Source organism: Musa acuminata, chromosome BXJ1-9, assembly GCF_036884655.1.
Source record: "Musa acuminata AAA Group cultivar baxijiao chromosome BXJ1-9, Cavendish_Baxijiao_AAA, whole genome shotgun sequence".
NCBI lineage: Eukaryota > Viridiplantae > Streptophyta > Magnoliopsida > Zingiberales > Musaceae > Musa > Musa acuminata.
The window spans coordinates 2,211,463-2,227,399 of record NC_088335.1 but is presented as its reverse complement, the minus strand read 5'-3'; the positions used below and the strand labels follow the sequence as shown (position 1 = coordinate 2,227,399).

The following is a 15,937-nucleotide window of genomic DNA, read 5'->3' as shown; positions in this document are numbered from 1 at the left end:
CACCGTGCATGACCATGAATTGTCACAGCACTGTGACGCCGCTACGAAATACCAGTGGCATTTGAGAGAGAATAGCTCGACCGGGAATCAACACAACCGAGGCTATGATACCGTAGGCACATGCGATGCGACGACCACTTCACATATCACAGTCCATCACTTCACCTCATTGGAAGATACGTGTTGAGCACAACATGAAACAGAGCAGAACAGAACAACCCACCTACTATCATCTCTGCGCGACACAGCACCTTCACTGGATCCACAGTGAACCGCAACGAGGAAGGGGCTGAGACGACGGGACAGCAAAAGCTGCCGCAGTTGCAGGGTCTCCCCCTCCCCCCCATCCAATCACATCCTCGACTCTGACACGAGAAAGAAACCACTCATTAGGCGCCATGCGGTTTAGTCTTTTCCCCAGTTGTACACTGGACAAACGTCTCTCTCTCTCTTCCGGTCCTATCATCCCTGTACCCACAAACAAGAAGGTAACAACAAACGATGATGTCTAATCCTTGAAAGGTGGAACTCCCCTCCCCAGCAACTACAAGTCAACATCACGCACAGCAGGGAGGCATCACAGCTGGAAGCCAGTAAGGAAAAGCCCTCCAGCTTTTAAATCAGCTACAGTTCTCGAGCATCAGGTACTGTTGTAGTGGAGTGAATCGGCATTCTTCATAGTAGAAAATGAACGATGCCAGTATTGTTTCAGACGGCGGAAGGGAAGCTGGCATCTAATCTAACCCCACCCAGCATTTCTCTCTCATTATTAGCCAAGACATGGAAGCTTTTCCCTGACCAATGCTCGACCATAGCTATCACACCTGCCTGCAAGTATCCACCATATCGAACTTTATGACTTAATGCAACAAACAGTCTATACTGAGAATGGAGAACCAAACATTTCTGATTGGTGCTACCTAGCACCAACTCGTAATCAGTTTCAGAAATGGTAGCTGGTGCTTGCTGACTGAGGGAACAATACGGGATGGATAATTGGAGGTGGCGGAGCTGGCAGCGGTGGAATCACAGCCGCTGTGGAGGCGCTAGAGAATCCTGATGATGCTGCAGAAGAGACTAATGGCAAGAGAGTTGGACCATGCATTTGCCACGCCCAGTTTGGAAAGACTAGCAAACCCACCTCCTGCCTCTGATCTTTCCCTCTTTCCTGTATAATTCGATGCTGTCCATTAGACCATATCAGCATGAATTCAACAATTGTAGCATAACAAATTATTTCATGGACATATGAACACCGATGCATTAGTGGGAGCCTCGGACGTTCACTCTTTTTATCAAAAACCCAAGTGCGATACTGAAGTTGGTCAATAATGCATTTATTATTGTCAAATTGATGCTGATTGCTGAAGAAAGTAAATGAAATGAAAATGACTTTGTTGCTTAGCATATAGCTTATAAAACAGTTGATTATGTAAACAAACTTCTACTTTCTTGCAATGCACTTGGATGTCTCGTGTACACTAAAACCAGGCAAGAAATATGTGGTTGATTGTCCTAAGAGATCTTCTGAATATATAAACTATTTCCCTTTTATCTCCAACTCCATCAGTTTCTGACATAATAATTCTTTTGCCAGTAATTATTGACCATCGTACCAATTTTTTTTTTCTTGTTAAGAGATGCGACTTCAAAAGGACTTAATCATAAGAAAATCATAGTTGGAGCTAAAGTATTACTGTCACAATAGTGGAATGGGGGGGATCAGTTAGAAGGTCATTAGTATGAGAGGAAAACATTTACAGCAACTGGCACATTTAAGAACATTCAGAATATGCCTGATATCTCAACAAAATGATATATATCGAAAAATCTACAAGGTAAAAGACTATTTACCTGAGCATTTCCAGTTTCCATATCTCCAAATAAGCCACAATTGAAATTGGTACTAGTAGAGCTACCATCCCTTTTTGCACTGTCGAGGTTAGGTTGAGAAATCCTCAGGCTTAAATCAACGTCCTTGAAGCCAACTATCACGAACATAAGTTTATGAAAAGATTACTCAGAAACAACTAAATGCATAAAGAACATAATTTAGGATAGACTGGAAAACACAAGAATATTTCATAATGATACCTTCATTTTCAGGCTCAAAAAGTATCTCATCTTGATAGAGGCTTGGCTCAAAATTGGTGATAGCTACCCTTCCATTACATTTAATTGCAGCCTTGTCATATGCCCTAACAATCAAAGAAAAATAAAAGTTTTTGACTGTTTTTGTTAACCCTTTAATGTAAACATTTGTATCAGAATATGGTTATAAGCAATCAGAAATTAGACCTTGCAGCCTCTATTTCGCTGTCGAATAAACCAAGATAAATATACCTGTACAAGATAAAGAAAAAAAAAATCATGTTTTCAAATGTAAACATGGACTTTAGTCTTATAATTCAAGAAGCCAGAAAGGTTTAGGAGATGATGACCTTTAGTTTTACATTTACGTTTAATGGCGATCTAATGTTCCATGCGCTTTATTAGTGGTATTTATGTGCTATCTAAGAATTTGATTTGGAATTTGTATGTCTAACATACTTGTGTTTCACTCCTTAAACCCTGCATTTTTTTCCTATTACTTCTCTGCATTAATAACTGTTCCATTCACATTTCACTATAGTCGCATATGAATACATAACTTGCATTAAATCCTCAAACTGTCATTGGGTTCAAATACACAAACCACCTAGTTGAGATTAGATTGCATGGATAGAAAACATAAGCTTATTTGAGATCCAACTCGAGAATGAAGCAAGAAAATTAGAGAAGCTACGACATCATACTTTTTGCCAAGGAACTGTCCCATGCGAGCCTCCCAACGGCCACACTTGTGTAGTGTCACGCCTCTGTACTTGGAGCTTCCTCTTGCAAACCCAGTACTTTGACGACGAAGTATATGCACAAATTCTTCCTTTGATAGATTCCTCATCTGAAATCAAATAACATATTCACTGTAGCTTGCTTAAATTTAATGTCAGTTCTACACACATGCAAAGAAAGATGGAGGCCTGTCAGTCCCACACATAAATGTGATGTCACATTGATGTTCATACAGACATGTCTTTCTGTTTCTAGGATTACCTGCTTCAAATCCTCGTCATAATCACTGAGACTAAAGTTAATGTCAGCACCAAGTCCCCGAAATTTGATTGCAGCACGATCATATGCTCTGCAATCCATTTCAGAGACAACATAACAGTTCCCAAACGATGAACTACTGGAATAGTACATATACTCCACGACCAAAGCACTAATGGGGGATGGAGCAAAAGAAATCAAACCTTGCAGCAGCATGAGCAGTATCGAAGCCTCCTGAAGTTTCCATCGAAACAGAGCAAAAGAGTTAAAAACCCCAAACATATCGAATTAGCAATCTTTCCCCTGTTCAAGCAAAGAGAGATCGATTCTTACCCAAATAGACTTGCTTTCCACAATCCCTGGGCAAGGTTAAGGGAGAAAGGGGCACATCCCATTAAGTTAGAACATTACATAAATAACAAGGGGCAGGAGAAAGAACTTGCTAACCAGATGTGGGACTCCCATCTCCCGGTTCTCCTGTAGAAGGTGACGCCGCGATACTGCGAACTCCGAGACCTTGGGCCTCGCCTGCTCTTCTTCACCTGCTGCTGCTGCTGCAGATGACATAAAGCCTTCCCCCCCGTCGCCTCCACCGCACCGCCCACCATCCCCTTTCCGAAACTGAGATCGGCCCAGCCCAAGGACGAGCAAGAGGCCGCAGCCACCGGAGGCTGGAATGTCACCGCCTCCGCCGTAGGGAACAGCTGCTGCGTGACGATGCCCGGTTCAGGCCAGACACCACTCTCCTCCTCAATCTCATCATCATAATCATCAAAAACCGGCTCGGTGGGGTGCCTAAAGATGCCGAAGCGGCAGGTGGCGGCGCCTTCTCCGTTGGCGGCGGTTGCTTCGTTGATGGACACCTCAGAGGAGTTGGAAGCCGCAATGAACGACTCTCCGGGAGAGACCACATTAAGATCAAACCCCATCTTCGTCTCCAGAGACACCGATGGGCACTTGGCCAAAGTCCGAAGAGAGCCAACAGATTGCAGCAATCCGAGAGGAGTCAGAGGGAAGCGAGGAGTAAACTTCGGAGGATGAATTCGCCGTCGGAGGAGATTCGATCCATCTGGAGGGAGACGGATTGGTGGAAGGCAGAGGGAGTGAGATGGAGACGAGACAGGAGTGACGAGCAGTGGAGGGAGAATGCACGCAAGAGGCATGTATATTATAGTATTATCAGGACCAATAGAGCTATTGATGATCCGTCTCTTGTCCTTATCGAATCACATAGCGGGGGAGTACGCCGCAGGTGAGATATGCCGAATCTTTCGGTCACGTGCTCACGTCCTCCGTGCAAACGCTGGCAAACTACTGTTATTTAGAACGCAATGCCTGCAATTAGATACCAACTTAAACGTAATCTATGTATTCAAGAACAAATAATTATTATTATTTCTTGATCTTATGACGAACAACAATTAATTCTTTGGCAATAAAAAAAAAGCATAGATTAAAGTTTGCTGATGATAGCAGGAAAATTTAATCTAGTTATTTTCACCCAGAACCAAAACTTGCCAAAGGATTCAAAATAGATTGCCTGCAGTTCCATTGTTGACGGAAAAAGCCTGAAAACTTCAAATTTATTAAAGGAACAAAAAATTCACTAGAATGCCAGGACATGGTAAGCATGTGATAGCTTATCAATTCAATCAGTAACAACTGTCAAAACAAATACAACGTTAACACCATTCATAAAAGATTCTAAAACACCAATATTTCGAAACAGTGAAAAGATTGGTTCTACCTTTTCCGTCCTTATGTTCTGTCATCCTTGTATTTGTCACTGAAAGAATTGATGTGGACTGCACTGTATGCTTTAATCTTGTGTGGTCGATGCAACAGTGAGATAGACTGACCCGTCAATCATTCATCTAAAATATATACTAAGTCCACGTTGGCCCTCATCCCTGCTTGATCCCTGTGGATCGCCAATCATTCATCTAAAATATATACATCAGTATATCCAAGTCAATCATTCATCTAAAATATATACATAAATCCTTCCACTAAACGCTTATGATTTAAATAGGATGATCCATATCACTTGAAGATTGCCACGATTATGCTCCATCATCAAAAAAATCAATGACTAGTTTTTCTGGCCATAAAATAGAAGTATCGATAGTTCTAATCTATATCTGTTAATAGTATGCAACAAAACAAAAGAGAGCCAGGGAAGCAATACCCCTTGCAACGTGTTCCTCAAAGAAACATGTGAATAGCACTCCACAAACAAGAAATTAATGTGGGATATGAGAACAAAAACTTATTATTATTGGAAGCTAGATGCATTCTCGAATTCTTTTTGACTTCTTTCAGACTAATGAAACCATCTCAAGTTGCTAACTCATAAACCAGCAAAATACTCGAACTCGATCGAGTCATACCCAAAAGAATATAACAGAGATAATTTTTTCTATCCAGATCCCTGCCACAGAAATCACCTATAGATATGTCAGCACTCGGTTTTCCTGTTTACACTCGATGAATAGAGAAGAAACTGAGAAAAAAAAGAAGAAGAAGGATTTATCCATCTTTACCGAGGTAATTGACATCAGTTGATTCTGCATATCACAGATAGTGATCATCCTTGTCAATTCACAAAAAAAATTTTGGCAAGCAATGACCCTATCACCTTCATTATTGACCCCCCTAATCGTAGCTCGTTACTTGACTGCTTGGTCAACACAAGAGGCAGGACCCACACGATGTGGCAGCCACCTAAGTGCAGCAACAATGGTGAACATAGAAGAGAATATTCTGTCATACCACATAATATTCTTTTGGGTCTGGCCTGCTACAAAGTCCATTAATTTACTATACCAACATCAATTACTATTCACTCATGACTCTACTTTCCATCTCAATCCTAACTTCTTCGACTCTAAAATTCTTACAGGTCGGCTCCTCGATGGATGTTTGAACCATCTTTTTGCTCATCTTTAGAGTCTTGTGCACACAGACCAGGATCAATTCGGGCAGACAGAAACATCACTGACAACCACATCATCAACTATCAAGTCCTTAATTTGCAAATCATCAGCATCTTTGTATCTCTCTTCCCATATATACTACAGCAAAACTCTATTGATTTAAAAAAGTTCATCTAATCTGCAACAAGAATTCCAAGATCAATTCTTGGAACTATAGATTAAATTCAAACATTACTTCCTTAATTTAAATGTATGTTTTTATTTGTCTCCTGGATAACTTGGATAACTATCTAGTAATTTCATTTTCATTGAGCTTTATGCCTAAATCATCGGCCCAAAATACTTAAAGCCCAAGTTGCCAATAGTATACCCACCAAATCCCAATATAATTTAATTCACTTCCGATATGAGGTTAAATCAGAATATTACATTTATCTAAATAGGTCAAAAACTAGTATGCAAATAAAACAGTTTCCACGGCCTACAAGATATTATCACTTCAACAATTTGATCTCTTTTTACTCGTGAAACTTTTCCAGAATTATCATGAACGTCATAACAGTAACAACTCCTTTGTCAAACTTATCTTTGTCTAGTTCTTTTTATTAAAATATTTCTCTAGTTTCTTACCATGTAGCTCTGTTGGTAGACTTCTAATATTGAGCCTTATCAACCAGACATCAGATACCACATGGAAGTCAAGTATGCACGTTTCCCCAGCCTGCAAGAAATTATTCCATAATTTAAAGTTACCTCAAAGCTGTCTTGATGAAAAAAATCTTCCATAAGTATCTAAATCTCAAGAGGAAGGAAGACCAACAGTTCCATTGCACCTTGAGCAAGTTTCATAACCAGCTGGCCAATTCATCACAGCTACTCTTATAAGAAATTCTTTTCTTTTTTTGGTTGTATGGCAGGTATTATTTGCTTGCAACACATGACTGTGTCATTACCCAGAAAAATGCACAAATACACCATTTTCTTTCTGATCAACAACTGCAGCAAATTAGATAAGCAACAATTAAAATACCATCTCCTCTAGCACAAGTTACATGAGTGGGAATTTGAGGCTAATGTAAGTTCATAAAGATGTAGTCATTAAAAATAATGAAGTTTCACAAATTAACGGAAAAGTTAACAATTCGGCCCAGGATGAACTTCAAGACTGCATGATAAATATAAAATGTTGAAAAAATAAAATATAATGAAATATTATGATCCGTCATGTCCCGCCCAATGGGATAATCATATCACAACCCATCCTAATAGGATAATTATATTCTTAATGTATTGAGTTTGAATCATTAATTCAAAATATTTAAGTCCACACTAATAATAGTACACCTATCCAATGCTTATAGATGAATTCAAATTTTTATCCACTCTTGATGTGTAGTATACTCATGGATGTTAGACACATTTCCTGTGCTCTCTCCTATGGATGTCTTCGCATGAATTCTTTCTAAATGCACTAAAGTATTTATGGTCAACTTGTTTTCTTCTTAAGAGAGAAAAAATGAAGTATAAAAGCAGGCTATATGTGACTTCTGATAAATGTTTACTTATATTCACCTATCAACAGGTGGTTTATGCATTTACTCTAATGATTATTCACATTGTACTTATGGAAGGAATGCCTAGCCGGAAATTTTGAAAGGTCATCACATTTGTTTGACCATTGTAACAATGAAGAAGAAGAGTGTGAACATGTGGATAAGATAATAGTTAGTTAAGAACTGATGCCAAGCACAAAGAGTAGATTCAGCAAAGGGATGATAGCTTCCATCGATGAATGCATGAGGGATTTAGAAAAATTGCCAAAACTTGTCTAGTCTGGACCGTTACACAATATAAAATCAGGGGAAACAGCATTACAATTGAGCTCTATGAAATGACAAGATTATAAATTAGCTGTCTAAATGCACTAAAGGATTTATGGTCAACTTGTTTTCTTCTTGAGAGAGCAAAAATGAAGTATAAAAGCGGGCTATATGTTACTTCTGATAAATGTTAAGTTTTACTTATATTCACCTATCAACAGGTGGTTTATGTATATTGATTATTCACGTTGTACTTATGGAAGGAATGCCTAGCCGGAAATCTTGAAAGGTCATCACATTTGTTTGACCTTTGTAACGATGAAGAAGAAGAGTGTGAACATGTGGATAAGGTAATAATTAGTTTGCAACTGATGCCAACGACGAAGAGTGGATTCAGCAAAGGGATGATAGCTTCCATCGATGATTGATGCTGGGCTTGCATGAGGGATTTAGAAACATTGCCAAAACTCGTCTAGTCTGGACCATTACACAATATAAAATCAGGGGAAACAGCATTATAATTGAGCTCTACGAAGTGACAAGATTATAAATTAGGGTTCTCCCTCGTCGCTTGGACGACAGATTTAGTCAGATTCAGATTAAATTAATCTCTTCCAACTTTGCCACACCGAGCCAATATCCGTTGTACAAAATAACATCCAAACATGAAGAGACCAGAACTTGAAGAAGATTACCATCAAACCAAACGAAAGGAAACAGAGAAACTGACAAGACTATGATGAGATCTAGGGTTAAGTCGGCATTTGGTGTTAGAAAAAGAAAGCACCGGAAACTATCGATGACTAGAGCAACACGAATTGGTGCAATATCATATCATGGAACGAACATCGCATAAAGCGAATAACTAATTTGTGTCGATAAAAACTCCCAAAGAAGTGACAAGATTTCCTTACTAGAGAGACCTCGCCGCCGCAGAGCGACGATACTGTTCTCCAGCTCCAACGTGAACCACGCCATCGCCGCCAGTGATCAGGACGAAGAGGAGGAATCCATGGGCCTCTCTCTATCTCCGATCGATAACCGAGGGGCTCCGACCGGAACAAGAAATTGGCAGTTGGGAGCGGGTTGTTGGGTTTCGATCCGAAGTCTAATCTTAAGGAAGAGCACCGAAGGATCCGATAGGAAGTTTATGTTGTTCATGGGCTTGACTCACCAACCCGGCTCAACCTTGCCACTTAATTACTTTTTATTAAAAATACTAAATATTTATATTATATTATGAAACATTGATGTTAAATGATATGGGCAACGTTACGATAGCAACTGGATAATATATTTCTAATTTTCATGGTTCTATATACTTTTTATAGAGATATGTTCTGAATAATACTTTAGCATTTCCAATTTAATAGATAATTGATCAATCATCTTTTATTATTTTTTGGACTAATTGATTTAATCAGCCTATATTTTGTTATTATCCATATAGGATTAAGGAAGGAACAATATGTGGATGTGGGCAGTGACTTAGTTTAAGATTTCATGTGCAAGAAGTTCTTTGCTGTGGTCAAAGTGACTAGAATGCTTATTTGGTGATTAAGAAGGGCTTGAACGTTTGCTTGACGATCAAAATTAAATGGGTCCCTTATTACTATGGTCTGATAAGTTTTTTATAGTAGATTTAATCAGAAAAATATTCTTTAGCACGGGTAAAATATTTCATCGACATTTTATGTTAGGTTTATGTCCATTTAGGCTTAACAGTTGGTTGATGCCTTCCTCTTTATACCAATTAAGTTACCATGTGTCAAGCATTAATCGAGGCTAATATTTTTTTATCATGTATACTTTAGGAATTCTCTTGGAGGGATTTGGAAGTGTATTCATATGTTGGCTCAATATATTGGTCACTAGTGCAATAGGCAACCTCTTTAACTCTTGACTTAGCGAGCACATTAGACACCCTTCGATGCTTAACTCGAGAAGGGCGCATTAGGTGTATTTTTTTGTTTAGCCTGAGAAGAATGCATCAAACAATGGAAGAAGAGATGATGTCAACTAAACTATTTTGATGTTTTACATCAAGTAGTGGAGGGGGAAATTATGCTACTTAAACTACTAGAGTAATGCTAATGAGCATATGTCGGGTAGAGTATCTCGACGAATTGGTCAATCCATCCACTTCAGATAATAAAAGATGGACATGACTGACCTTATATAGTTGCACTCAGGCGTCTACATTGGGCGATAAAGGAAATGACAATCGATTCACTATAGAGTTATCAACCAATTTGTTATAGAGTAGTCGATATGGCCACATTTGGCAATAGAGGAGATAATGATCGATCCCTACTGCAACGATGTCGAGGAAGCCACATTGGGTAGTCGAAGCTTGTCATCATATGATCCATAATGAAGATGCTGAGAAGCCCACATTGGGCAATGGAAGTCCATCATCAATATGTTGCTCTATTGTGAAATAAGTTGAGCGATGTGAGATGCTACGTTTGACCAACTACAGGGCTACCAAGGGGCTCACATGAGAGAAAAGAGGAAAGTTTCTATATACCTACTATAAGGTCACCGAGGGATCCACATCAAGCGGTGGGGATGCTTAATTTACAATGAAGATGTTGAGTTCCATCTACCCCTTCTCTCAACCTCATCTTTTCGATATGTCAACAGGGTATCAATTAGGGTACTTTGTAGAGGAATAATTGGTATGAAATTCTTTAAGGGTAAACATTTCCGAAGAGCGCTCAATCATGGACCCCAATGTGTGGAGTTTGATGAAGGAGAAGATGACTCACATAGAATTTCCATATCTATTATGCTATACGGATTTCAACATTGTTAGCTTCTACTGCAGGGCTGCAAAGAGACCCGCATCAGATAGTGGAAGCTTGTCGTTGTTCAATCTGTAACGGAGATGTCGCGAGGCCCATATCAGGCAATATAGGTCTTTCATTGCCTAATCTAGCCTACATTAACTCAATCTATAGCTGAGATGCAACGAGGCCCACATCCGATGATTGAAGTATGTTACAACTAGTTTTAGCCCATATCATTACCCAATATCCTATAAGGTGTCAAGACGCCCACATCGGGATGTGGAACAAGCCAAGGTGCTCAGCATTGCCCCACCAACCAAGTCATATATAACATCACCAATATATTGAAGTGAAGTTGAGAAGTCTACCTCAAGTGTATTATCGTCTCTACCCAATACTAAAATGGAGCCAAGGGACCTAACTCAAGTGGGCAAGGTGGCCTCCAGTTGGTCAATCAACTTTAGTGAACCTCGATCTTGATGGGAAATCTCAAATTGACATCTCATGCGCAGTGCAAAAAATAAAAAATAAAAATAAATTTATCAAAGTCAAGTACTTGGTCATTATGCGACGATTGGTGTGCGAGAAAATCGCAAAACTAAATATCACACATATCATGTAAAAAGTGTTACATAGGGAGATCGTATATATCTGAAATTTCCATATCTGATAGAGAGGATGAAGGAGAACTTGTATACTCCTCTCTAGCGGTGATCCACACGACATATACAACGATGATAATTCTCATATCGTTGTGAGATCTCCCTCTCCACACGAATCACAAGGCTACTGGAGCCAAGGAGGAGGAGAGGAGACCGAGGAGAATAGGAGAGGCAACCATCAAAAGCTCTAGCCTATGAACTTTGAGATTTGTCATATTTATAAAGGTGCATGCAGCTTAACCCTTAATGGATCATGCCATTATTGGGTATTGGATCTCTATCCAATTATCCAGTCTTATTAGATCTCATCCATAGGATGTAAATAAAGGCTCCACATATATCTCATATATGCACCTCTACTAGTCGCAACATCCACCATATATGTCTGACTCGTTAGGCCCAATATCAAGCTGACCGTGAGTCGATCCTGTCAGAACTCCTTCTGACTTAGAATTCCTTCTAATATAGTGAATTATTATCTCTATAATAATTCACTTGACTCATTGATTATGGATATACTAGGCTACTATGCCATAGTCACCTAATGGTACAAGAGATCTAATCCATCGGACCTATTTGTCCATAATTACCGTATATCTATATTTTTTTATCCATCTAATATCCCAGAGACTATATATTAGGCATGATAATGTTAGGCCCATATAGAATCCAGTTCGAATCTTGCTTTAATCGGATTCTCACAAATAACTCTTCTCTTAATCCGAGTGACCTTGGCCTGAGATTTTGTCTGAGCGAGCACATATAAGATATTTCTCTCACGATACCAGGAGTGGATGATCCTTTGTTGATACCCAATTGCCTTCGTAAGGTTGGTTGTCATTCTCGGTAATCGATTATACCAAATCTGAAACTTTCAAACTTGTAAGTCCAGTGTCAAAGAATGTAGTATACAAGATGCATCATTGGTGTCTCAAGTCTAAGAATCAAACACATAATTGGGACCACAGAATCATTATCTGACGTTAGGTATCATTAACTATCTAGCATTCCATAAGCAAATCAATCAGTGAACTCATTCTCTAATTAGCACATGCACTGTACCTCTAGTGTCCCCCCATGAGCGACTATGAGACCAGTTATCTTCATCATATGGACGAGTATATAGCACACTAGTCTGTCCGGTTATCTCGATGTCCCTCTCGAGTAACCTATGATCGGGATGATTTAAGGTCTATGTTTAAAAGCGAATCAGTCTCATTATCGTGATATCATTATGATCTGTTTTCTATTGCACAGATCCAAGAATATCATAATATATACCTAGATAATATATAATATGATAAAATTTTAGTAATAATAAGCAAAGAGATTATCGCAGTGTGTCACAAGTCCCATCACTCACATGATTGGCTTGTAAGACACCCATAACTAACAAATCTACCCTCATTGAGCAGATAATCTTACACTTCAATCAGATTGCAGGCGATCCTAAGCTGCCCACAATGAGTTGCTTACTTTATGTGATCAATCAACTATGGGTGTCCCTGATTTGTCCATAGGGCAAATTACTTTGTGATCAACCATAGGGGCTCTCGACTTGCTTTGCATGGTCGATAAACTATGCGTGCTCTCGATTTATCCATATTAGACATATTACTTCGCAATCAACTATAAGTGCTTCCAATCTACCCATATTAGGCAACTTTGTTAGGCCAATTTGCTCACTTATCCATAAATTTGGAGTTACAAACCTTCACATTCACAAAGGATGCGTCGAACATCAAGATATATTTTTACCCATGAAGGGTGTGTTGGATGCTTTGAATGCTTTTGTTTGTAAATGATACGTTATGTGTCAGAGATGCTTATGTCTATGAAAGATGCACTAGAAGTCAAGATACTTTTGTTAGCAAAGGACTCATTAGACGCTTCATATGTTTTTTTTTCATGACAGACACATCATGCATTAGAGATGCTTATGTCTACAAAGGATACATCAGACATTGGGATGCTTTTGTGCATGAAGGATGTATTAAATGCTTTAAATGCTTTTGTTTGTAAAGGGTGCATCGCATGTTGGATACGCTTATATTTGTGAAGGATGTATCAAATATTGAGATGCTTTCATCCGCAAATGATGTATCAAATGCTTTTGATGCTTTTATACATACATGGCATATCACGTGTCAAAGACACTTATGTCTGTGATGGATGTTCATATGCTTTTGTTCATTAAGAACACATTAGATACGTAAGATGCTTTTGTCCGCTTAAGAATGTATCACACAATAGAAATTGAGATGCTTTTGTCGGTGAAGTGATGCATGAGATGCTTTATATACTTTGTGGTGTTCTAACCATGTTTTGGGTCGAGGGTGGAGCGCATTTGCTATATTACATGTTGAGTAGGTTAACCGATGACGTTCTTATGACATGGGTCCTCATTATAATACCATAATGATAAAAAGGAAGATGACTAAATTATTTTAACTTGAGTCAAGCCCATGCACGCAAGAAGTCCTCTTGCTCGAAGGGACTCAGACGCTTGCTCGATGGCTAAGAATGGTCAAATGCTTGCTTGATGTTTGACCTACATGAAGATAGAGATAAAAAAGGTCTCTGATGTAGCCCCTCCAATGCTTTAGTCAGTTACAAAACATAGTAAAAGTTTATAATAACCAATCAGCCTTGATTATTATTGTATACTAGATTTTTTATATTAGAGAATATTTTACGATACAAGCAAAATATTCTCCTAGTCTTCTGCTTGGATTGATATCCATGTAGCCCAATTGTAAACCGAGGTCTATTTCCCTTTACCATCATGTGTCGAGTCATTATTAAGATAAATATTTTTCATCTAAATTGTCTTATCTCTAAATATAAATAGACTATTTTCATAACTTAAATTCTATTTTTTAAGTTATAAATGAGCAACCTTATCATTATTATCAAGGTCACCCTCCTCAATCTATTTATATATCCATGGGTTTAATAGTGTTAGAGTAAGAATGACATGGCTATCTTATCAATACCTTATGTGACTAACTCGTCAGCATTCCACACCATTGTTCTTGCCATATGTATAGCAAGAGCCCGCACATCACATGTTCAAGCTATTGATCAACACATGACTGAGCTAAACTAGCATGATGGAACTGTCTAATGACAACTTCGATATTCTAAACCAAATAATAAATGAATATAATAATATGAGGTCATTGGGCTATTATAGTCATGTCTTACTAAACAAACTATGTAATATCTTCTCTCGGAGCCTACTATAAAAGGGATCGCACATGTATGCGTAATACATAATACAATTACGGTAAACAAAATATGGTTTATTTGACTAGTTCAATTTTCCTGATTTGAGCACTGAATAAACATCGGAGGGGCATTATCAAGATTGCCTCTAACTTAATTTTACTTGGATCGGATGTCCATCTTGATAAAATTTTCTAAGATTGGCTCAATAAAGAACCAAGTTGGATTCGAGTTGGCGTATAGCTCGGACAACATAAAATAAACTCTGTCATTTTGTTGCTACATAGAAGGGGCAACTACAATATCTTAAAAAAAATATCATTAGGAACCATCTTAGGCAAGAAACCTCGAAGATCAAAACCTCCTAAAAATATCATCAGACCATCTGTCGGGCAACCTCAAAGAGGGTCCCGTCGATCGTAGTGGGGGATGGACCAACCGGTTTACGGCCTGGTATTTTACTTCAGTTTCGAGCATCTCCAAAATTCAGGGTCCGATGGGGGTTCAAATAGAAAAATCCCTCAATCTGTTCTTGACCCTAATCTTTTTTATGATTTTTTTCGAGATCCAACCTTTACTAAACATCTCCTCAAATCCTTCTCTAGAAACCTTTCTACACTCTACTTCAGTAAATGTAAGTTCTAATGTGAATAGTTCGAACTGTCATTCCATACCTTCCTCACCTTACCCAATTAGCTCGTCAAACTCCACATATGTTTGTGCCCCTTGTTTCTACCTTTGCTCTGCCACCTATACTTGTTATGAGATAAGTAATCGAGTAACTCTATCCATCGTTCCGACTTACTTAAGTCGAGCATTGATTATCGAACGAAAGTTGTTTGGACTATCCCCGACTTAATTTCGAGAGATCGAATATTCAATTTAATGAATTTTTCTGAAATCAACTTAAAAGGAACTATATTAGATACAAATTAGCTTCCAGTTCAAATGATCCAAAATCAACTCCAACAAATGAACAATTTAAGATTTAACCTACTAGAATTCTCGGTCGTTTGCCGATATGCTCATATGTATTTTCAATGAGCAACCATTTAGAGCAAGATTGATTATCAAAGTAGGTCATTCAAACTCAAGCCACGTCCAATCTCGGTCAAACATAGCTCGACTAAAATCAAGTTTGGCTCCTAACTGATTTCGATATCGAATCGAACTTAATCGAGCCTTAACCAGACTTAAGTTGAAGTTGATGATTGGATCGTTCACATGCTTTTCTAGGCTTGGATGTGCTTCACCAGATCACGAAATAGGGATGCCCACCACCTTCATCTTGCCATGTCCCACGGACCCTCTCATCATCCTCACCAGTCATCGATGAATCTTTATGTATCGATTACCTACCATGAAACTATGGCCACCATGCATGACATGACCATGACGCATCATTCACC

The 15,937-nt window shown here is 38.7% G+C and overlaps 1 protein-coding gene across 8 annotated transcripts; it reads right to left on the bottom strand.

Moving 5' to 3' along the window:
- Positions 1 to 149: 149 nt before the first annotated feature.
- On the bottom strand, positions 150 to 8,918 carry LOC135581199 (APETALA2-like protein 2). Of its 8 annotated transcripts, XM_065081840.1 has the most exons (14): positions 8,761 to 8,918; positions 6,860 to 7,022; positions 6,657 to 6,747; positions 4,838 to 5,011; positions 3,538 to 4,425; positions 3,424 to 3,449; positions 3,294 to 3,324; positions 3,094 to 3,181; positions 2,796 to 2,941; positions 2,299 to 2,343; positions 2,095 to 2,198; positions 1,855 to 1,988; positions 921 to 1,183; positions 150 to 828 (listed from the first exon to the last, which is right to left on the bottom strand). In XM_065081840.1, the coding sequence occupies exons 5-13, from the start codon at positions 4,251 to 4,253 to the stop codon at positions 944 to 946; spliced, it is 1,530 nt and encodes a 509-aa protein (XP_064937912.1). In that variant the 5' UTR covers positions 4,254 to 4,425; positions 4,838 to 5,011; positions 6,657 to 6,747; positions 6,860 to 7,022; positions 8,761 to 8,918; the 3' UTR covers positions 150 to 828; positions 921 to 943. The 8 variants fall into 8 exon arrangements, with proteins under 8 accessions (XP_064937912.1, XP_064937908.1, XP_064937907.1 ...); XM_065081836.1 differs by having other exon boundaries at positions 150 to 1,183; positions 6,847 to 7,022; XM_065081835.1 differs by having other exon boundaries at positions 150 to 1,183; positions 4,838 to 5,033.
- Between the last annotated feature and the right edge of the window lie 7,019 nt (positions 8,919 to 15,937).